The 22,508-nt window shown below is 40.9% G+C and overlaps 3 protein-coding genes across 3 annotated transcripts; 1 reads left to right on the forward strand and 2 right to left on the reverse strand.

Moving 5' to 3' along the window:
• Positions 1 to 986: 986 nt before the first annotated feature.
• Positions 987 to 1,934, forward strand: LOC119827373 (olfactory receptor 56A3). The gene has a single exon (XM_038349024.1). It carries the CDS (start codon positions 987 to 989, stop codon positions 1,932 to 1,934), a length of 948 nt encoding a protein of 315 aa, XP_038204952.1.
• Positions 1,935 to 5,794: 3,860 nt separating this feature from the next.
• Positions 5,795 to 7,932, reverse strand: LOC119821946 (olfactory receptor 56A4-like). Its single transcript, XM_038341058.1, has 2 exons — positions 7,684 to 7,932; positions 5,795 to 6,517 (listed from the first exon to the last, which is right to left on the reverse strand). The coding sequence occupies exons 1-2, from the start codon at positions 7,930 to 7,932 to the stop codon at positions 5,795 to 5,797; spliced, it is 972 nt and encodes a 323-aa protein (XP_038196986.1).
• A 13,480-nt stretch (positions 7,933 to 21,412) lies between these two features.
• Positions 21,413 to 22,369, reverse strand: LOC119827399 (olfactory receptor 56A4). The gene has a single exon (XM_038349064.1). The coding sequence runs from the start codon at positions 22,367 to 22,369 to the stop codon at positions 21,413 to 21,415; it is 957 nt and encodes a 318-aa protein (XP_038204992.1).
• Between the last annotated feature and the right edge of the window lie 139 nt (positions 22,370 to 22,508).

Genomic DNA, 22,508 nt, shown 5'->3' on the forward strand with positions numbered 1-22,508 from the left:
CGTGTTCATTCTTGGAAGGCACCACTGTGCCAGCACTTCATTCTAGATGCCCATTCTTACCATAGCTCTCTAATTTGTTATCACCATAATCCCACAGGGACTTTCCTACCTTACAAGGAAAGGTTGATTTTACTACCTTATAACAGAGTTTTACTACTTTACAAAGAAGGATAGCTTGGTTTTCCATTTTGTGTCCTTAGGTACTATGTGAATTATAAGGGAAAAAAACTACATGAGAAGAGACTTATAGCAATATGAAAGGTGTAAATATATCTCTGGGTCATGCAAAGAGAAAATAAACATGAACAGGGATAGAAGGTTTTAACAAATGAGCCCAATCATCTTCACTACTGAAATCAACCACTCTCCCTTAGTCTATAAGGTAGGACTACTAAAAGTATGGTGCTCTAAGAAACAGAGTAGGATCAACTATTTTATAAGGTACATTCTTAGCAGATAAAAATTACTTTTGAGGCAAAAAATTGATGGTTTTCACTGTAGAGTTGATAAAAATATATAATGAAAGCAACATAAACACAATTGAAAGGCTATGAAAATTAGATACATATATATGAGTACATTTGTGTCAAGCATTAGTTACAGTAGAGTAGTTAAATGAATAATTTACGCGAGCATTAAAAAGAAAATAAAGAGGAAAGGTATATGTAAAACATACACAGTTTCACCTGCATGTAAAATAACATCCTAAGTCTTTTTCTCAGTCTTAGTTTCTATAAAGATACACCAAGTCTTTTGAAAATGAAATCAAATGTATAGTCCTCTACCTAGTTAAGGTGACAGTAGTATCCAAGTGGAAAAGGTACCAGAAACAAGCAGATAAACTCAGTTGACTTGGATAACCTGTTACAGTTGTATCTAACCAAAGCAACTGGCTCTATCTTCATATGTTTACAGTTAAAATCTAATTATTTAAATTCTAATTTTACAGTTCCCTAAAGGAAAGCTGTAGGACTGTATGGCCAAATATGGCAGCACACAAGAACGACACCATCTCTACTGGAGTTTCAGACTTCCTCCTAAATTGTTTTCTCAGGTATCCCAGCTGGCAGCTCTGGCTCTCCCTGCCACTCAGCCTTCTCTTCCTCTTAGCCTTGGGGGCTAATGCTATTCTTCTGATCACCATTCGAATGGAGGCCTCTCTGCATGAGCCCATGTACTACTTGCTCAGCCTCCTCTCCATGCTGGACATTGTGCTCTGTCTCACTGTCATCCCCAAGGTACTAGCCATCTTCTGGTTTGATCTCAGGCTAATTAGCTTCACTGCCTGTTTTCTCCAGATGTATATCATGAACAGCTTCCTTGCTATGGAATCTTGCACATTCATGATCATGGCCTTTGATCGCTATATAGCCATCTGTCACCCACTGAGATATCCATCCATCATCACTGACCAATTTGTAGTCAGGGCTGCCACATTTATTTTGGTCAGAAATGCACTTATTCCTTTGCCCATCCCCATTCTTTCAGCACGACTCCATTACTGTTGGAGAAATGTCATTGAGAACTGCATCTGTGCCAACATGTCTGTCTCCCAGCTTTCTTGTGATGATGTCACAATCAATCGCCTTTATCAGTTTGCTGGAGGCTGGACTCTGCTGGGATCTGACCTCATCCTCATCTCCCTCTCCTACACCCTCATACTAAGAGCCGTGCTGAGACTCAAGGCAGAGGGTGCTGTAGCCAAAGCCCTGAGCACATGTGGCTCCCACTTCATCCTCATCCTATTCTTTAGCACCATTCTTTTGGTCTTTATCCTCACACATGTAGCTAAGGGGAAGGTCTCTTCCGAAGTGCCAGTCTTGCTCAATGTCCTCCACCATGTCATCCCTGCAGCCCTTAATCCCATTGTTTATGGGGTGCGAACCCAGGAGATCAAGCAAGGAATCAAGAGACTACTGAAGAAGGGGCGGTAACCAGGCCAGCTGTATCTCTGCATTCCTAGTGCACAATGAGTTGTTGTGTTGATAGGAAGTTGCTGAAGCACTAACTGAGGAAAGGAAGTCTAAAGACTCTTCCTGTCTATACCCTTCCTTTAGAAAACTCAATACCTCTCCACAAAAATTCTGTATCTCATCCAGCTGTAGTGGTTGCTGCCTTTAATCCCAGCATTTAGGAGGTAGAGGCAGGTGGATCTCTTTGAATGCTAGGCCAACCTAATCTATATAGTGAGTTCCAGGACAGGCAGAGCTGCTACACAGTAAAATCCTTTATCAAATAAATAAAAATCAAACAAACAAACTATCCTATATCTCTGTGACTTTTTAAGTTTTTCCAATATTTATGATTCTATTTTATCTAAATAGAATAGTGTTCAAAGGTGTGAATGCTATCCTAGAACAATTATTTCCAGCTTCTTCTACATGGGTAGTCTCTGCACATGTATTTTATTGTGACTGTAGACATTGGTGTCCTCAAGTGAAGCTCATTACCATTAATAATATGAATCCAATTGTGCAGTGAGATGATGAACAGTGCACAGTATTTTAAGGGTCAGCTCTTAATGATGTAATGTGGCTGAAGTCCAGATGCTAATCTGCTCTGTATATGTTCACCCAATCAACATCTTTCTCCCATTTTAGTCCGTGTTTTCATGCAAAGGTTCTTTGTTGATAGACGATGCTCTCAAAGGCGGAAGCTCCTTGAAGAACTGACATGTAAAGCATTTCATTCATCTCACTGGGTTTAGGAGAAGGAGTCATCTCATAGAGATTCTTCCTTAGTTTCTCCACACTATTGCTGTGTTTGGAACTTCATCTCTGGGATTCACAAACACCTGTACTCTGTGTACAGGGTAATGTTTATGTGTTTGTCTATATCCATACTGACTCTTAAATATACTACAGTCCAATACTAGTTGGGCAGAACTTTTCCAGTCAGCATCTTTTTTAATTCAGAGGTATTATTAGAGATTAGGTGTACAAAGATGAATGGAAATTCACAATTACTGAGAAATTTAGTTAATATTTAGGCAAAATACAATGGAATCCGGATTCCAGGAATATTGGCAAATTTTCAACCTGAATCCATTCTTTGGCCGAGAGGCATTTAGGTTGTTTCCATGTTCTGGCTATGACAACCAAAGCTGCTATGAACATAGTTGAGCACATGTCCTTGTGGCATGCTTGAGCATCCTTTGGTTATATATATCCAAAAGTGGTATTACTGGGTCTTGAGGAACGTTATTTCCTAATTTTCTCATAAATAACCACACTGACATCCAAAGGGGTTGTACCACCTTGCATCCCCACCAGCAATGCAGAAGTGTTCCCTTTTCCCCACAACCAAATGTGGCTCACAATTGAGGCAGATTGAGAAGCCAACAATAAAGGCACTGGGATTCATCTCTACTGCATGTACTGGCTTTTTGGGGGCCCTATTCTATTTGGATGCATACCTTCCTGTGCCTGGATGGAGGGGAGAAGGCCTTGGACTTCCCACAGGACAGGATAACCTGCCCTGTCTTAGGACTGCTGGAGGAGAGGGGAAACGTGAATGGGGGAGCAGGAGGGAAGTGGGAGGAGGGGAGGAAGTGGAAATTTTGAATGGTATTATTTATAAACTAATAAAAAATTATTAGAAAAAAACACTGATCAAGAAAATTTTTTTTAAAATGCATTTGTAGTCCTAAGAGTCTACAAAACTAATGACCATCATGAAACAGTCATCGTTCAAACTGAAGAGCCTTCTCTTCCCTTTAAGCACAGACATGGGCACTTCCTGTGTTGTTTCCTAAATTAAACAGAAAGAGGAAATGGAAACATTTCCAAATATTCACAGATCAAATTTGATTGTGCTTAAGGAGGGATTGTTTGTATATCCAACTGATTTATGGACCCACTTCCATCCAACTACTGAAAGCAAGCCTATGTTCCTGCTTGAGGAAAATATTCAAGCAGCTACTAGTGAATATTTCACTTTCTGTTTGCTAAAAGCTTTAGTGTTATCTTTTTTATGTGGTCATTCTGACTGGAGTGAGAAGGAATATGAAAAATAATCTAGTTTTGCTGTGAGGTAAGATGATGTTACTATTATTTTGAGAATTTTCAGTGGTATTGATTAATAAATATGCTCAATCAAGTCATTCTAACAAATTAATATTTTAAGTGATAGTCATGTTGGGTGAAGGTGCCCGTGTACTAATAAAGAGTATATTATATGAACTAGATTTTGACCCAATTTTAGGTGTAATTATGTCATATACTCTCAAAGAGACATAAAATGTGCATATGTCTCCCAGCAGGTTCTAACTGCACAGCAGCAGTAGGTCTCGAGACCACAGGAAAAAGTTCAATATTGATTTATTTCAATTACCATATAGGATGTGATAACAAATTCTGGCATGGATATGGGGAAGGGAAACCTTATATATGGTTGGCAGAAGCTGCTTTGGAAATCATTCTGGAGGTTTCACAAAACTAATGTCACCCTAGAAATAGACCTGGCCTATGCAGCTATTCTGGGCACCCTTCATCTGAGTACAGGCTCGTACATCCATTTCCATCACTGTTCTAGCCACAAGTCAGTGAGTCCAGTGTGATCCTCAAGGAAGAAAGCTCAATATTGATTTGGTTTTTTTTTCCCATACAAGATGTAACAAAAGTGACCAAACACATTGGGGAGTTTTTCTGGCTGTAGACTTACATGCATTTTTCATTAGGGGCATAGAAGGTAAGTGTTGTTTGATGTCAGTCATAGGTGCCACAGTAGAGAGAGAAGCTCATCAAGATGCTAAACCTTCATAAAAGACTGACACCCAGCTAGCTCACTCCAGTTACTTTATTCAAACATAAGCAAGGTTAATAGGGGCTGGGAAAGGTTCCAACTACCAAAGTCATCTTGTTCTTGTGAGAGCAGACAACCCACACGAATCTCACTCTATTTTGACTATGGCTTACCATAATCAAATTAAGAACTCCAGGTCTGCCAGGAGAGTCTTAGGACCAAGGTCGGTGTAGCTGCAGGCTCCCACATAGATGGTATCAAGTGCAGATTCTCTAGAGAGACTACATTTCTTCAAGTTTAAACAGTCTCAAAACAATTGCTTGCCTCTACTGATTAACTTGATCAAGCACAGCAAAGGTTTTGCTGAAACATTTCACTTGTAAATCCAGACAGTCTTTACTTTACATGCCACTACAGGCAGGAACATCTAATCTGTGGTTTAGTTTGGGAATTTCTTTGAATGAAATTGATATTATTCATATCAGTCTAGCAACATGATTATCTAAACACAGGATGAGTCCTCAGTATTTCAGAGATAAATATTTGTCTACTGAGGATTGTATTATTAAGTTCTAAAGCAAATATCTACTTAATTTATTAATTTCTGTGAGACTTGTGACTCGTGATTTCAATTTTCACTCACTCCCTTGGATCATCAATCATCTTAACTTAAAGTATTGAAAGAATCTTTTTTAAGTTCCCCAATATGCCTCATGTCCTTTCAAAAGTGTCCCCAAATCACTATTTTATAAAAACATGAGAGCTACTTGGAATGTAAAAATTGAAAACCACAGAGATGTTGATAAACTCAAATCCCATGGCTGAGTTATTGGAGGATCATGATCAGAAACAGTCAGAATGAAGAATGTAATGGATCCTTAACTGTTGATGTAGCATACATTTGTAGAGGGTGTGTATGTAAACATTGTAATAGTATTTCTAAAGTTGTAAGTTCAAGATGAAAGCAGCAGCAGCATAAATATCATGTTTTGTTCATTGTAGTATTCACATCAGACCACTAATAAAATATGTCCGGACTTTCACAAACATTCTAGAATGTCCTTCTTGTGCTAATGTGCCTCAGAACTAATGCTTGAATAGTTTGATGATCCCGTTTGATTTCCTGGGTTCGTACTCCATACACAATTGGATTTAGAGCAGGTGGGATGCGATGATGCAGAACATTGAGAAGGATGGGTACTTCTGAAGGTATCTTCTTTCCTGCCTTGTTTGTGAAGATGAAGACTAGCAACAGTGTATAGAAGAACAATATGAGGATGAAATGTGAACCACAAGTACTCAAGGCCTTGGTGACTGCACCTCCTGACTGCTGACACATAACAACCCTCAAGATGAAACAGTAAGACAGCAAGATGAGCACCAGATCAGAACCTAGTAGGCACCAGACACTCACAAATTGATAGAGCTTATTTAGGTGAATATCCCCGCAAGAGGGATTTGCTACAGAAATATTGGCACATATGCAATTCTCCACCACATTGCTGGCACAGTAATTGAGTCTAGCAGCCAGAACTGGAGTGGGCAGTGTAGCTAGCAGATTCCGAAACACAATAAAAATGGCTGCATTAATGACAAACTGTTCTGTGATGATAGACAGGTAGCGCAGAGGATGGCAGATGGCTACATAGTGATCATAGGCCATGACCAGAAAGGTAGAGGATTCCATTGGAAGGAAGGTATTCATGATGAACATCTGCAGGAAGCAACCCACAAAGCTGATGGGTTTCATGTTGAACCAGAAGATGAGCAGGACCTGCCAGAATTATTATCATTCTAAAAAACTCTACGTATTCATTAACATCCTAGAGTATCTACTCTTAAGACATTCATCAGGTGTATGGTTAGAACCACCCAAATCCTAAAACCACCAGGATGGCGCCCTAATTTGAAATACTCTCTAAGCCCTTGTTTATCTAAAGCAGTGGTTCTCAACCTCCCTAATGTTGTGACCCTTTAATACAGTTCCGATGTTGTGGTGGACCCCAGGCACAAATTATTTGAGTTACTACTTCATGACTGTAATTTTTCTACTATTAAGAATTGTGATGTAAATATCTGATATGTAGGATATCTGGTATGCAACCCCTGTTCAAGGGTAGTTTGCCCCCCCCTCAAGACCCATAGGTTGAGAACCACTGATCTACAGAATCTAATTTATACCTTTTCTATAAGGCTAGAGATCAAAATTTTATTGTAAAGACATTTGATGTCCTGGTCTTCAGTTGATCTCCTTGGTTCTAAACCAATTCCAGTGGATTCTTCTGAATCTCAGGATGCACATTGTCACAGGAGGATAAAAAAAAGTAAGTCCAGTGCTTATATTATAAGACTTTCCAATACCTTCATACTTTAAGAAATCTTTCTTAACATGCTTTCTATCTAATTACATGACAAAAAATCAAATTAAATCCCAGTGAACAAATTCTAGATCCCTTGGACATGGGAATAGGAAATTTCAGCGCCAAAAAAAAGAGTATCTCTCAAATTAGGAGAAATTTGAAATATCACTAACAGACCTTATGAAGTAAATCATCAGTTAGGAGATAATTAAAGCTTCAAAAAGTAGACATTTAGAATAAGATGCAGGAGATGGAAGCTGGAAAGATGCCTCAGCAGTTAAGACCTTCCATAGGTCCTGAGTTCAATTCCCAGCAACCACATGGTGGTTCACAACCATCTGTAATGAGATGTGGTCCCCTCTTCTGGGATGCAGGTGTACATGCAGGCAGAATGCTGTATACATAATAAGTGAATTTTTAAAAAGAACAAGAGGGGAGACAACTTGGAACTGAGAGGGATCTGGTAGGACTGTTAAGTGACACATTGAGTATTTTTCTTCAGAAGTGAGAGGACTCACAAAAGCAAAACAAATAATTATCTAGCTAATGATGAGAAATGAGTGGCCTGGAAGGCTCTGACCTTGGGGATGACTGTGAGGCAGAGGATGACATCAAGCACAGAGAGGATGGCAAGCAGATAGAACATGGGCTCATGCAGAGATGTGTCCCGATGGATGGTGAATAATAACACAAAGTTGGCACCGAGAGCCAAAACCAGGAGAGGAGCCAAGATAACAGATAGCCAGTGCTGTGTGTCCTGCATTCCTGGAAAGCAGATCATCAGAAATTCCATCACCTGAGTCCCTGTGTTGTTCAGAGATGATAGCATGATGTCAGGTAGGGCTGAAAACAGCAGAGAAGAAACAGACAAGAATGCAAGGGTCCCACTGTTTGTCTATAGCATTAATGCATGTCCATTTTCATTCTAATTGAGCCACACAACTTCCTCTTGAAACAATTTCCACTGGCACTCATCATTTTATGTAACTTCCTTCATTTAAGTTCTAAGCCCAAATAGACTCCACAGTTTACACTCAGATGCAGTCATTCTTAGAGAATATGTTTTGCTTTGTGTAAAACACAGTGAGCTTCACATGTATCATTTCTTTCCCTTAGAATACACCCTTTTGGGGAAAATAATTACCTCATTCTTGCTCCATTCTTACTTGTTCCAAAAGCTCCACTTCTTAGAAAAGAGATATCTTGTTAATCATTTTAAATGTCTCTTTTCTTTTACACCCTTGTGATCCTAAAATGGTCAGGCATACTGCTAATAAAATATTAATCAAACTTTCCTGGTCACACTTACATTTTGAATTCATTTTGTAAATGTTTTGGTTGGAATCTTATCTTTTTATTATAGCGCAGAAAAACATTAGTGAAATGGTGGAAGAGAGGCATTCAGTACCCCATTGCAGATGTATAGTCCTGATAGATTATCGGAAGCACCATGTTTTTGACAAATACACTGTGTTATTTACTGTCTCCATATTTTGCTCTGATGAAGACTACTATAACTGCTGCTTGATAATCAGGAATAAATGTGAATGAAGCAGAGAGTAAAACATTATTTCATGGTGAAACCTACTTAGCTCCATAATACAGAAACACAAGCTGGGACTGAGATGGAAGCCTCCTTCCTACCCACAACTTTGATAGTACCAGAATGTGCTATGCAGCCTGCTGGGGAGAAAGGGGGTCATTGTGAACTCTACAAATGATGATACCAACCTGACAAGCAAGATGTGTCTACTCGTACAACCGTGGCATTACTACTATGGGGATAACTCACCATTCTCTGCATTTGAGGCCCATGCCACAGGAGAGGACAGTGTCTAGCATTATAAACCCATCCTCTGGAGGCCATAGGAAGAGGAGCGGACTTAAATCTGTTGTTTGAATAAACTGACATAATACAGAACTACATTTTAAAATACATGTTTATACCCATAGACACTTACCACTATCAACCTTAATTGGAGAAGCCCTTTCTAATGGAGAAGTTCTTCCTAATGAACTGTGATGGAAGAAGAGACTTGCAGCTACTTATGGTACAGAGACTAAATGGTAGTTGGTTAGTGCTTAACCCTAAACAAAACTTTGATGTCATCTCTTCCAAGACTCAGGGGACATTGTAGAATAAGGAACAGAAAGGTACAGGGATGGGCCACAATATAGAGAGAAGTGCTTCTAAAGGACATCTTCTGGGCATTACAGTCACTGCAAACACAGACTGTCAACAACTACTGATGACACACTGAAGCTGCATAGGAAGGGGCTATCAACACCATGTGTGGCCGGAGGAGAGACCTAGGGGACCTTATCCCCACTGCTAAACTTTTACTCTGAATAGATTCCAAGAAAAGGAGTCATTGCCTTCAGCTATGAACCCACTGATGGCTCCCCTGTGTTCCAATGGACAGCCCCAACCTAACAGTCACACAGCTGGCCCTGATTAAATGTGTCCCACAACAAAACCAAAATCATTAATCTGGGAAACAGACAAGTAGGAAGGGACAATGTGGGAAGGCAGAAAAAGAAGGTTAAAAGAGTAACCATAATGCAATATATATGATAATCATATATATATATATGTGTGTGTGTGTATGTGTGTGTGTGTGTGTGTGTGTGTGTGTAATTATCAAAGAACTAACTTAATAAAAATAATAGTAACTAGTGGTAAAAAAAATAAAATAACTAAAGAGTGAAAAATCAACATAAAAAACACATCAATACTTTGGGAATTTGGTAAAGATCAAACATAACATCTGCATTTCCTGAAAAAATACAGGAGAATATACAGCAAATAAGATCCCTAATATAAGAAATGACTAAAGGAATCTCTAGTATCATCATTTTTCCTGAGAGGTTAACTTGGAAAGCTGGGTTGTGCTCACCTCTGGAGAGGCAAACTCATCTCATTTTGAATTTTGAGAATTCTGTTAGTGGTGTTTGTTATATACAATTCAAAAATATTCCTAGTCAAGACTTAGAGACATTCCTTTTTTTTTATTACATACGACAAGCTTCCCATAGCAGTTTTCTGATCAGTCTCAAATCTATTGGCTACTTCTCCCATTATCTTAAGCTACATATGCACAGATCTGACTAATCTCTAACCTTCCAATATGAAAGCACCCACCCCTTTGGGAAATTCTAGATTCCTTTTTCATAGTCTTATTCCTATCTGTGGATCTTTGCCACCTTTCTTCAAATGATCAACACACATAAAGACAGAAGACATGATGAGATTGTTTTTGTCAATGAGCAAGAATACAGACAAGCTCTATGAGCTTAGCTGATCCACACCCTGGCCTGCTCAAGTTCTTCTGACACCAATTATCCTCGGGATCTTCACATACTAGTGTTCACAGAACGTAAAAACATCCTGGAACAAATATCAAAGTTAGAGGACAAACTTCAAGGATCGCTTGAGCTTGGTTTTCTGACGCCCGGTTCTGAAGGACTTACTATGTTTTCTCTGAAGAACAGATTTGACCCCTGTGTGGCCTGGGGACAAAGTGTGGCTCCTCAACTTCTCACTGGATCTGTGATTGTGGCTTTGGTACCTGGACGCTTTTATAAAGATAAATAAACATGTAAGTAGATATAACAGCCATTCTCTAGTGGGTGGGAAGACATAGGTTTGGGAATGTTGCTCCCATGGGATCCTGCTTCTCTGAAGATACTGCTTCCATTGGGAATGAATATCACTCAGGGGCAGACAAGATGTGTGGATGATTTTTAAATTATTTTATTTTAATTATTACTGCTGAGCCATCTTTCCTGACTCAGTGACAGGGAAATCCATAGAAAAACGACATTGATAGTCTTCCTCACTCCTTTTATAATGACCATCACCAAGGAAAAAGTAGGTCATGATGGTAATGATGACAGATAGCAAAGACTCCTATACATTGTTGGGAAGATAAACTACTCCTCCCATTATGGAAATTGGCACAATGGTTCTGAAAAGAATTAAAAATAGAACTACCATATGACCTCCTTCTACCACCTCTTGGTCTCTATGCTTAGGAAAAGGCATAATTTGGGGATGAGAACAGTGGTTTGCCTAGTATGAAAAATCATAAAATCTTTTTGGGGAGCTAAAATAATTGAGACAGGATAAGTGTGATGTTATTGTTCGCATGCAGACATTTGAGACAATGGAGCAATTTACTTCCCTAATGAGTTCATTCATCATAATTTAGGGGTCGGTCCTCTTCTCTACTCATAATTGTGGGTGTAGCTGAATCTCACATGGATATTATCATCTATAAACAGTTACATGTGACATATTTAGGGCAAACACGGCAGAATTAGTGAGTCGGCGGGCTGCTATATGGTAAAGGAATATCCACAGAGAATTAAAACTTCGACTGGTGCATATACGGCCCCTCACCATTACAGCAGGGGTCCTTTCACAGCCAGCTGGCTTCTGCTGCTGCCTCAGGAAGCCCACTCACTGGTCCTGTGCCTTCCAGGCAGAGATGCTAAGCATATGGCGAGTAGCTGCCAAACAAGCAAATGAAGAGAGCTGAAGTAAGCCTTACTGTGGCTGTTTTCCTGCTGCCCCTCAGAAGCACAGTAAGGAGTCTGCTATACATATGGTAGGTGTAGCATATGCTTGGGCTGTAGAAGACACAGAAGTGACAGATGACACAAGAGAATTAGTCTGTGTCCTGCGCATTTAATGCATGCGGAGTGAGAGAGACTGAGGAGAAGAAAATGTGATTTCATCTAGGACTATGATTTCATGGAACATATAACAGTCAAAATAAGATGAAAATGTTTAAGAGAATTAAACATAAATTTTGGTTGAGGTAAAAAAAATGTGCACTGTTACTAAAGTGAAATAAAGTGACTGAATTTCTGAAATAGCAGAAACTTAGTAGAGTTGCTTATTTTCCACACATCTGCATGGGGACCACAGAAGAATGTTTGAAGGAAGTTCTGACTGCTCTGGAAGGAATATTGTGGAGGCATTTGAGGAGTTAGACCAGAGGCAGAGGAATATGAAAGGGTTCACACATAACAGGATATATTCGTGAGGCTTCAAATTAATGTTTCCAAAAGATACCCATATAACCCACCTACCTCCAAATTAATGTCTTATTCAGTTAACAGTCTATGGCTATTGCCTAAATACATAATAGCACAAATCTAAATACTTTTAATGTGTGGAGGTCTCTGCAAACACCACAGCCAGCAGAATGTCAATCCATGTGGGGCAAAAAGGAAGCCAGGTTCAACATGACTCAGTAGCCAGTGTTGGTTCAAACTTCAGGATTCTGATACCTGGCACTTTATTTAAGTACTGTACTTAAGTACAGTAAAATTTGGAAGGAAGATTCTTGGTGTAACTCAAGCCCATTTACACAATAAAGCTTAAAGTACAACCACATTGAAAGTCTCCAAAGCTCTTCTCTTCCATGAAAATACATTCTATATAGACTACACATGTCATTTTAAGGGTCTGGGGGAGGATCTGTTGTGTTCTCAATCATACAGATAATGCAGAGGTTGCAGGCTATCAACCACCTCTAGTTCTGTTTGTCAGAGTCAGGGGAGCCCCTGGCCATACAGACAGCACAGAGATCACCAGGCTATTAACCTCATACATTCCCAATCTTCTGGATGAAAAACAGGTTCTATATCTCTTTCTTTGAAGAGACAAATCTGAGAGTTTAATAGTCCTGGTTTTCCTAGGGCTTGTCTGTGAGGACAAGGACTTTGGACCCTCTACACCAATGGTGAAGGAGAGGCTGTACATTTAAATACAAAGAGAAACAGAGAATAAAGACTTAAAGCACTTTCCAAAAGCATCCTAAATTTCATGGAATTAGAGAAACTGGTGAGGTGGCTCAGTATGTAAAGGTGCTTGCCATGAGAGCTTAGCAACATGAATTCTGTTCCTGTAACCCACATTAATGTGGAGGGATAAAATAGACTCCTAATAGACTCCATAGAGTTGTCTGGCCCACACAAATGACAAAATGGCACACACACACATACACACACACACGGTGTGGGAAGTCCTTCTGTATATGTGTTGCTTTTATTGGTTAATAAAAAAGCTGCTTTTGGCCAATGGCTTAACAGAACATAGCCAGGCTAGAAGAGATAAATAGAGAGGGAGAGTAGGCAGAGTCAAGGAGAAGCCATGTAGCCCTGCCGGAAGATAGATGTAGGATGGAACTTTACCTGATAAGCCACAGCCACATGGCAATACACAGATTAATGAAGATGGGTTAGTTTAGGATATAAGAGTTAGCTAGAAATACTTAAGCTATTGGCCAAACAGCATTGCAAATAAAATAGTTTCTGAGTGATTATTTCATGGTCTGGGTAGCCAGGAATGAACAAGCATCCTCTTACAACACAGATGCACACACATGTACACACATTTCTAAAATTGTAATTGTATTCATTAATGTGCTCGTTTGTAATAGAAAGCTATATCACAGATTTAGGAGTAGACTCCCATTCTATTATGCATATATGTACACACATACATACACGAACATAAATACATACATACATGCACACATACACACACACATATATATATATACATACACCTCATATCATTTCACTCTCCCATTCTATTGCATTCCACACTTTATTAAGATATCCTAGAAGTATTTGCTATACATCTTTTATGATTTGTTAATCTACTTTACCTAGTAGGAAATGCAAAACTGGATGAAATTGATCCTGACATAATGGAACTAAAAAGATATTGAAGGAAGCACATCAAAAGTGAACGGAACACAACTTGGAAGGTGAGTAAGCAATAAGCCTGTTCCAGAGATACCAAGCTACTATATATTTGAAAACATTACTAAAGTCACTGACTTATCTTAACAGAAGGCATTTCTGCATGGCCTCGAGAAAATGTTGCAAGCAAGTAAGAGAAATTAAAATATATTTTTATAGGGCCATAGGTATAACTTAGTGGTAGTGTATTACCTAGTATATGAAATGCTATAGACAAGGAAGGGAGGGGAGATTAAGGGAGGGGGAGAACAAAAGGAAGGGGAAGGGAGGGGAAATAAAAGGTAGAAAGGGAAGAAAGAAGATTTCTCTACTAAATGACTGATCTGAGGTTGTTGGTATTCACAGACAGGTGTGTGTGAGAGTGGTGTGTGTGTGTGTGATGTGTGTGTATGGTGTGTGTAGTGTGGGGGGTGTGGTGTGTGTGTGGTGTGTGTGTGGTGTGTGTATGTGTGTGTGGTGCATGTGTATGTGTGTGTGGTGTGTGTGTATGTGTGTGTAGTGTGTGTGTGGTGTGTGTATGTGTGTGTGGTGTGTGTGTGGTGTGTGTATGTGTGTGTGGTGTGTGTGTGGTGTGGTGTGTGTATATGTGTGGTGTGGTGTGTGTGTGGTATGGTGTGTGGTGTGGTGTGTGTGTGTGTGTGTGTGTATGTGTGTGTGGTATGGTATGTGGTGTGGTGTGGTATGTGTATGTGTGTGTGTGTGTGTTCACATGGTATGCAGGATGCTTGCCCATGAAAGAGTATATGAAGGCTAGAGGATGACATCGGGATTTCTTTCCTCCACCATTCCTTCACCTTCCTTTTCTTGAGGGAGGCTCTCTCTCACTGAACTTTAAGTTAGCCCATTCCCACCAAAGTGGCCAACCAAAGAGGCCTGGACACTCCCACCTCTGCCCCTAGTACTGGAATTACAAGCATGTGCAGCCAAGCCAACTTTTTACATGGGTTCTGGGGATATGACCACAGGTCCTTATGCTTGCTCAGCTAATAGTTTACCCACTGGTCATTTCCCTAACTTCAAATCCACAGCTTCCTTTACTTATTTGTGCAGTGGTACCAGGCTCAACTCTGGGACCTAGAGCAAGTCAAATTAGACAGACAAGAGCTCTACCAGTGAGCTACGTTCACAGCCCTGTGGATAGACATTGCTCTTTCGTTGTGAAAATCATTGCATTTAGACTGAGTCCATCTCAATCATACTGCAAGCCAACTGTCAATGTCTAAAATGAGACTAGAGGATTAAGATTTTAATGGAAGATTTTTTCTTTTTTATTATTATTATTATTTTTTATTAAAAATTTCCGCCTCCTCCCCACCTCCCATTTTCCCCCTCCCCCCACTCCCCTCCCCCTCCCACTCCAGTCCGAAGAGCAGTAAGGGTTCCCTGCCCTGTGGGAAGTCCAAGGTCCTCCCCCACTCCATCCAGGTCTGGGAAGGCAAGCATCCAAACAGGCTAGGCCCCTCCAAAGCCAGTACATGCAGTAGCATCAAAACCCAGTGCCATTGTCCTTGGCTTCTCAGCAGCCCTCATTGTCCACCATGTTCTGGGAGTCCGGTTTTATCCCGTGCTTTTTCAGTCCCAGTTGAGATGGCTTTGGTGAGCTCCCATTAGATCACCCCCACCATCTCAGTGGGTGGGTGCACCCCTCATGGTCCTGACTTCCTTGCTCATGTTCTCCCTCCTTCTGCTCCTTATTTGGACCTTGGGAGTTCAGTCCGGTGCTCCAATATGGGGCTCTGTCTCTATCTCCATCCATCGCCAGATGAAGGTTCTATGGTGATATGCAAGATATTCATCATTCTGGCTATAGGAAAGGGCCATTTCAGGCTCCCTCTCCTCAGCTGCCCAAGGAACTAGCCGGGGACATCTCCCTGGACCCCTGGGGTTCCAAGGCATAACACTATCAGTTTCAAATAATCAAAGGTTTTTTATTTTAAAATACAAGACCCAGTAAGAGAGAAATCATACTAGAGGTTGTGAATGACACAGCAGGCAGGCCTAATGCCTGTGATGGGAACGGTGTGTTAGATAATAAAGACCATCTGTGCTTGAAGAATCTGGAAAAGCAATAAAAATAGGAAAGTGAACAGAGGACTTTGGACTTAGAAGTTAATCATATATGTGAGCTCTCATGGAAAAAATATGTCATAAATTAAGTATTTTAAGACTTTTGATTCACAGAATAAGAAGGCAAATATTATCCTCCTTATATGAGAAAACCAGAACTTATATTGAGATCAAAGGTGCCAAATTGGTATGCCGGGGTTTACACAAAACTCAGCCTTCTTCCAGTGATAGAAGTCTTGGGTTCTGTGGTACATAAGGCTGCACTAAACTGTAAGTTACAAGAGATTTTTAAGGTGTTTTGGGGAATTGCATTAAATAAATATTATCACATAAATCTTTTCCTAAGAAACATTGAAAAGAAATAAGAAACAAAATGTGATGTTTTATTCAACAAAAGACTCACAAAACAGCTCATACTAGCTACTCTGAAGTATATAAAGCTGAGAAGATAAATAAACCACTTCACACAGCATGGAGGAGTTTAGGGATGGGCACACCCATGACTCTAAGATGACAAATTAACTCCATCAATAAATAAAGGAAGGCATTGTGCACTGGGTAGAGAGTAACAGAGGCTCGAAGGATAGGCATAGTGTAAGTGGATAGAGTAGTGTTCCTTCTTTGTAAGAGGGTAACTGCATATATATGTACAGCAGTACTATTAGTTGGTAGGTAGGGAATACAATCTCAGAGAAATAAACTAGCATCTGACTGATGTGTGAGGGATGGCAGAAGTTTATCTGAAGCATTTTATATTTTGTTTAGCATCATACTTTGATGTTATGAAGCATAAAAAAGATCAAATTTATTTGAGGTGAGAAAAATGCTACAGAAATGTTAAATTTATTTACAAATCTCCTGAGAACATTTAGGTTATCCTGGGTCAGCTGTGTAAATATTTATCACTTGTATTAGTTTAATAAAATGCTGATTAGACAGTAGTCAGGCAGGGAGTATAAGTGGGGCAACCAGACTAGAAGTATTCAGGAAAGAGGAAAGGCAGAGACTCGGTCACCAGCCAGATGCAGAGGAAGCAAGATGAGAATGCCTTACTGAGAAAAGGTAACAAGCCACATGGCTAAGCATAATTCTTAATAGATAAGAATTATGGGTTAAATTTAAGTTGAAAGAGTTAGTTAATAATAAGCCTGAGCTAAGAGGCCAAACAGTTTAGAATTAATGTAAACCTCAGTGTATTTTTTTATACAGACTAAATGGCTAAAGAACCTGGTGGGATAAGAAACTTCCTTCTACAGTGCAGACACTGGCTCAAATCCAATGGAACAGTCAGGACAACATGAAGTTAGGCATTGACAAAACATAGACGTGGTGTTTTAAAAAAAAATAGCACGAACTTCTTCTGTTGAGAATTCTCTGTTCAGTTCAGTGCCCCATTTTTTAATTGGGTTAATTGGCATTTTACCGTCTAGTCTCTTGAGTTCCTTATATATTTTAGAGATCAGACCTTTGTCAGTTGCAGGGTTGGTGAAGATCTTTTCCCAGTCAGTAGGCTGCCTTTGTGTCTTAGTGACAATGTCCTTTGCTTTACAGAAGCTGCTCAACTTCAGGAGGTCCCATTTATTCAATGTTGCCCTTAATGTCTGTGCAGCTGGGGTTATGCTTAGGAAACGGTTCCCTGTGCCCATTTATTGTAGAGTACTTCCCACTTTCTCCTCTATCAAGCTCAATAAAATGCCAATTAACCCAATTAAAAAATGGGGCGCTGAACTGAACAGAGAATTCTCAACAGAAGAAGTTCAAATGGCCAAAAGACACTTAAGGTCATGCTCAACCTCCCTAGCTATCAGGGAAATGCAAATCAAAACAACTTTGAGATATCATCTTACACCTGTCAGATTGGCTAAAATCCAAAACACCAATAATAACCTTTGCTGGAGAGGTTGTGGGGTGAGGGGTACACTCATCCATTGCTGGTGGGAATGCACACTTGTGCAACCACTTTGGAAAGCAGTGTGGCGGTTTCTCAGGAAATTCGGGATCAACCTACCCCAGGACCCAGCAATTCCACTATTGGGAATCTACCCAAGAGATGCCCAATCATACAACAAAAGCATATGCTCATCTATGTTCATAGCAGCATTATTTGTAATAGCCAGAACCTGGAAACAACCTAGATGCCCTTCAGTGGAAGAATGGATGAAGAAACTGTGGAATATATACATGCTAGAATACTACTCAGCGGTAAAAAACAATGACATCTTGAATTTTGCAGGCAAATGGATGGAAATAGAAAACACTATTCTGAGTGAGGTAACCCAGACCCAAAAAGATGAACATGGGATGTACTCACTCATAATCAGTTTCGAGCCATAATTAAAGGACATCGAGCCTATAAATTTGGGATCCTTGAGAAGATAATAAGAAGGTGAACTCCCAAAAAAAGATATAGTAATCCTCCTGGATATTGGAAGTAGACACGATCGCCAGGCAAAATTGGGAACTTGAGGGTTGGGCGAGACTGGGCCAAGGGAAGATGGGGAGAGAAAAGTGTGAAGGGGAGAATGGGGGGAGCTCGGAGGAATGGGGTGCTTGGGATATAGGAAGGGTGGATATGGGAGCAGGGAAGAATATATCTTAATTTAAGGAGCTACCTGAGGGTTGTCAAGAGACTTGACCCTAGAGGGGTTCCCAGGTTTCCAGGGAGACGCCCCCAGTTAGTTCCTTGGGCAGCTGAGGAGAGGGAGCCTGAAAAGGCCAGTTCCTATAGCCATACTGATGAATTTCTTGCATATCACCATAGAACCTCCACCTGACGATAGATGAAGAAAATGACAGAGCCCCACATTGGAGCACCGGACTGAGCTCCCAAGGTCCTGATGAGGAGCAGAAGGAGAGAGAACATGAGAAAGAAAGTCAGGACTGTGAGGGAACCTCCAGCTGGCGACAGATGGGGAAGGTGACTGAGCCCCACATTGGAGCACTGGACTGAGCTCCCAAGGTCCTGATGAGGAGCAGAAGGAGCGAGAACATGAGGGAGAAAGTCAGGAACGTGAGGGGTGCGTTCACTCATGGAGACGGTGGGACAGAACTAAAGGGAGATCACCAACTCCATTTGGAATGGGACTGATGGATCATGCAACCAAACCCGTCTCTCTGAATGTGGCCAACAGCGGGGGCTGACTGAGAAGCAAAGGACAATGGCGCTGGGCTCTGATTCTTCTGCATGGACGGGCTCTGTGGGAGCCTTCTCAGCTTGGTCGATCACCTTCCTGGACCTGGGGGGAGTTGGGAGGACCTTGGACTTAGCATAGAGTGGGGAACCCTGATGGCTCCTTGGCCTTGAGAGGGAGGGAGGGGAGGTATGGGTGGAGGGAAGGGGAGGGAAGGGGGAGAAGGAGGGGAGGGAAGGGGGAGGAGGAGCGAAGGGAGGGGGAGAAGGAGGGAAGGAGATGGAAATTTTTAAATATAAAAAAAAATAAACCATGAGAAAAAAAAATAGCACGTGAGGAACGGCTGTGCAGTGCATTTGATCTCCAGACCGCATTTGACCTTCCTGCCTGGAGCCTTGCTCAGCCATCATCAGAGAAGCTTCCTTCTGGAGGAGGTAGAAACAAATACAGAGACCCACAGCCAGACAAATGAGCAGAGAGTGAGAAATCCTGGCACACTCAGCCCTAAAGAGGATGTGTCCATCAAATACCTCCCCTCAGGGTTCAGAGAACGCTGTGGAAGAGGAGATGGAAAGAGTAAGAGCCAGAGAGGATGGAAGACGGTCTAAACAGCACTGTCCACACTATGAGCTCACAGAACTGTGACGGCAGGCATCGCGCCTGCTTGGGTCTGCACCAGACTGAATCCTAGAGCTGAGAGAAGAAGTGAGCACATGCCAACCTAGAAGCCAGTTCCAACTGACGACCATTTGCACATGAAAAATTTGTTTTCTCCAAGGGATTCTTACTAGGAAACAAACCGTTCTTAAGGGTAGGCGGCATGCCCAGACTTAGATGGATGGCCAGCACAAAATGACTCAATGGCCTCTCTGAAGGTTCTTTGTCTTGTACTGTTGTGTCTTGGCAGTATTTAACCCTTACAGGTTCTTTGTGTATATTTTATGGCTTCCATCTTGTGTTTTTATGGTGCTCCTGTGTGTGTGAACATGTGTGTCTCTACATGTTTCTTGTGTTTTTTACTTTGGTTCTCTTTATTCTATGTGTTTGTTTTCTCCTATTTTGATTTGCTTTTATTTTATTTTATTATTCCTAAAATGTCTGGTTTCTAACAAGAGACAGAAATGGAGTGGGCCTGGATGGGAGGGAAAGTGAAGAAGAACTGAGAGTAGTTAGGCAAAAGAAAAGTGTAATCATAATATATTGCATGAAAAGTATATTTTCAATAAAAAATAAAACGATAAAAGTTTTATGTAAAACAATAAAATCAAATTAATTTTATAATGCTTATTTACTATTTCTTTGTATATAGTGTCAATTCAAAATAAATAAATGAAATGCTAGTAAGGTCTGTCAAAGCATCATTCACAGCAGGAAATGGGAATGAGCAACATTAGGGAGAATCAAGAGATTTGACACGGAAGTAGACACTAGGAAGTGCTCAGACTCTTCAAATTATGTTTATTCATTATACGACAAATGTGGCTTTGATTTAACAAGTCCCTCTCACATAGATGAGGTCATAGAAATGTACATATAATTCCAGAATGCAAAACCTTCAGGGCCTGGGTGCAACACAAAGGCATAACCAAGCCAAATCCAGTCAGCTCATCTGCCATATCTTACTCATTTTATATTGTGGCTAACTTGTACTTCACAGAGAGCTGAGCTTCACTATTCAGGAAGAGCCATGTCAGGTCTTGTTCCAATATGAATACTTAACAATGTCACATATATACACTGAAGGTTTTAAGGGATGTATAAACACATGAGAGGCCTTTAAAAATATAATGCCTAGGATGTGGGTGTGGCTCACAGAACACTTGCCTCCACATACAAAGTCCTGGGTTAAATCCCCAGCTTCGCAACAGTCTTACCAACTAACCAATTTTTAAGACGTCCCACCTCCAAAATTCAATTTTTGCTTGGATTCCATTGCCTATGAAAAGAAGCCATGAAGTTGAGAGCAGGGTGGCACGGAGGGGAAGCCTAAGTTGGAAGGAGTGGGATGATGTAATAAAAACACATTGCATGCACGCATGAAATTTGAATGGAATCTAAGAATCAGTCAGATTATGCCCAGTGCATGTTTCTTACCCATGTGTGACTGCTGCAGATTGCCTGTAGAGATATGTTTAAATGTCATTTATGAAATCTTGCTTTCTTTACATTCACACTGTATCAATGACGATCTGGGGGGTGGGAGTAAGACTCAACGCATCATGATGACTTTAAGAAAAAATTCATATTTACTCTGCAGCACTTGAATGTTTTATGCAATGCAAACATTGTTTCTGATTACCAGTATCTTCCCCCAGGACAGGCCTCATCTTTTTACAACCTCCTAAGCAGGTTCCATATTCCCTGCTTGATCTCCCTTGTTCTTACCCCATAAACAATGGGGTTCAGAGCTGGGGGAATGAGGTGATGCAAGATGTTGAGCAGGATAGGGACATCTGGGGGAATCCTCTCCCTGGCCAGGTTAGTGATGACCAGCACCAGCAAGACTGTGCTGAAGAAGAGGATGAGGATGAAGTGGGAACCACATGTGCCTAAAGCTTTGGCCATAGCTCCCTCAGCTTTTATCTGCAGCACAGCCTTCAGAATGAAAGAATACGAAAGAATAATGAAGATGATGTCAGAGCCCAGCAGGGTCCAGCCTACAACAAACTGGTAGAGTTTGTTAAATGTGATGTCATCACAAGAGAGTTTGGACACAGACAGATTGGTACAGATGCAGTTCTTGATTGTTCTTGCACAGTATCTCAGTTGAGAAGAAAGTACAGGGATAGGCATAGTAAGAATCCCATTTCGGGCTGCCACAAAGATGGCAGCCCTAGCCACAAACTGGTCAGTGATGATGGATGGGTAATGCAGAGGCTTGCAGATGGCCACATAGCGGTCATAGGCCATGACCATGAAGGTGCAGGACTCCATAGTCAGGAAACTGTTCATGACAAACATCTGGAGGAAGCAGGCAGAGAAGCTTATGGATTTGTTGTCAGACCAGAAGATGGCCAGGACCTTAGGTATGACAGTGAGGCAGAGCACAATGTCCAGCAGAGAGAGAAGGCTGAGCAGGTAGTACATGGGCTCATGCAGAGAGGCCTCCATCCTGATGGTGATGAGAAGGGTGGTATTGGCCCCCATGGCCAGGAGGAAGAGGAGGCTGAGGGGCAGGGACAGCCAATGCTGCCAGGTCTGGTAGTTAGGGAAGCATATGAGGAAGAATTCAGAGACCGGAATGGAAGAAATATTTTTCTGTGCTTCCGTGTGTTGCTTTCCGATCATGACTGACACCAGAAAACCTTGGGACTAGAACAGAGGTAAATCATCCACACACTATGGATACCCACAAGGAGTTGGTTCATTTCACAAGTAGTCACTTAAAAGTAGTCTAAGTACCAGTGAGTTGGTTCAGTAGGTAAAG

The sequence above is a fragment of the Arvicola amphibius genome, chromosome 1, assembly GCF_903992535.2.
Source record: "Arvicola amphibius chromosome 1, mArvAmp1.2, whole genome shotgun sequence".
NCBI classification, from domain to species: domain Eukaryota; kingdom Metazoa; phylum Chordata; class Mammalia; order Rodentia; family Cricetidae; genus Arvicola; species Arvicola amphibius.

What these genes read in the sequence shown, in the direction of transcription:
- LOC119827373 (XM_038349024.1), top strand. Translation starts at nt 987, where the DNA reads ATGGCAGCACACAAGAACGACACCATCTCTACTGGAGTTTCAGACTTC.
- LOC119821946 (XM_038341058.1), bottom strand. Translation starts at nt 7,932, where the DNA reads ATGCTATCATCTCTGAACAACACAGGGACTCAGGTGATGGAATTTCTG. An exon ending in GCCTCACAGTCATCCCCAAG is followed by an intron (nt 6,518 to 7,683) that starts GTCAGAGCCTTC and finishes TAATTCTGGCAG; the next exon opens with GTCCTGCTCATCTTCTGGTT.
- LOC119827399 (XM_038349064.1), bottom strand. Translation starts at nt 22,369, where the DNA reads ATGATCGGAAAGCAACACACGGAAGCACAGAAAAATATTTCTTCCATT.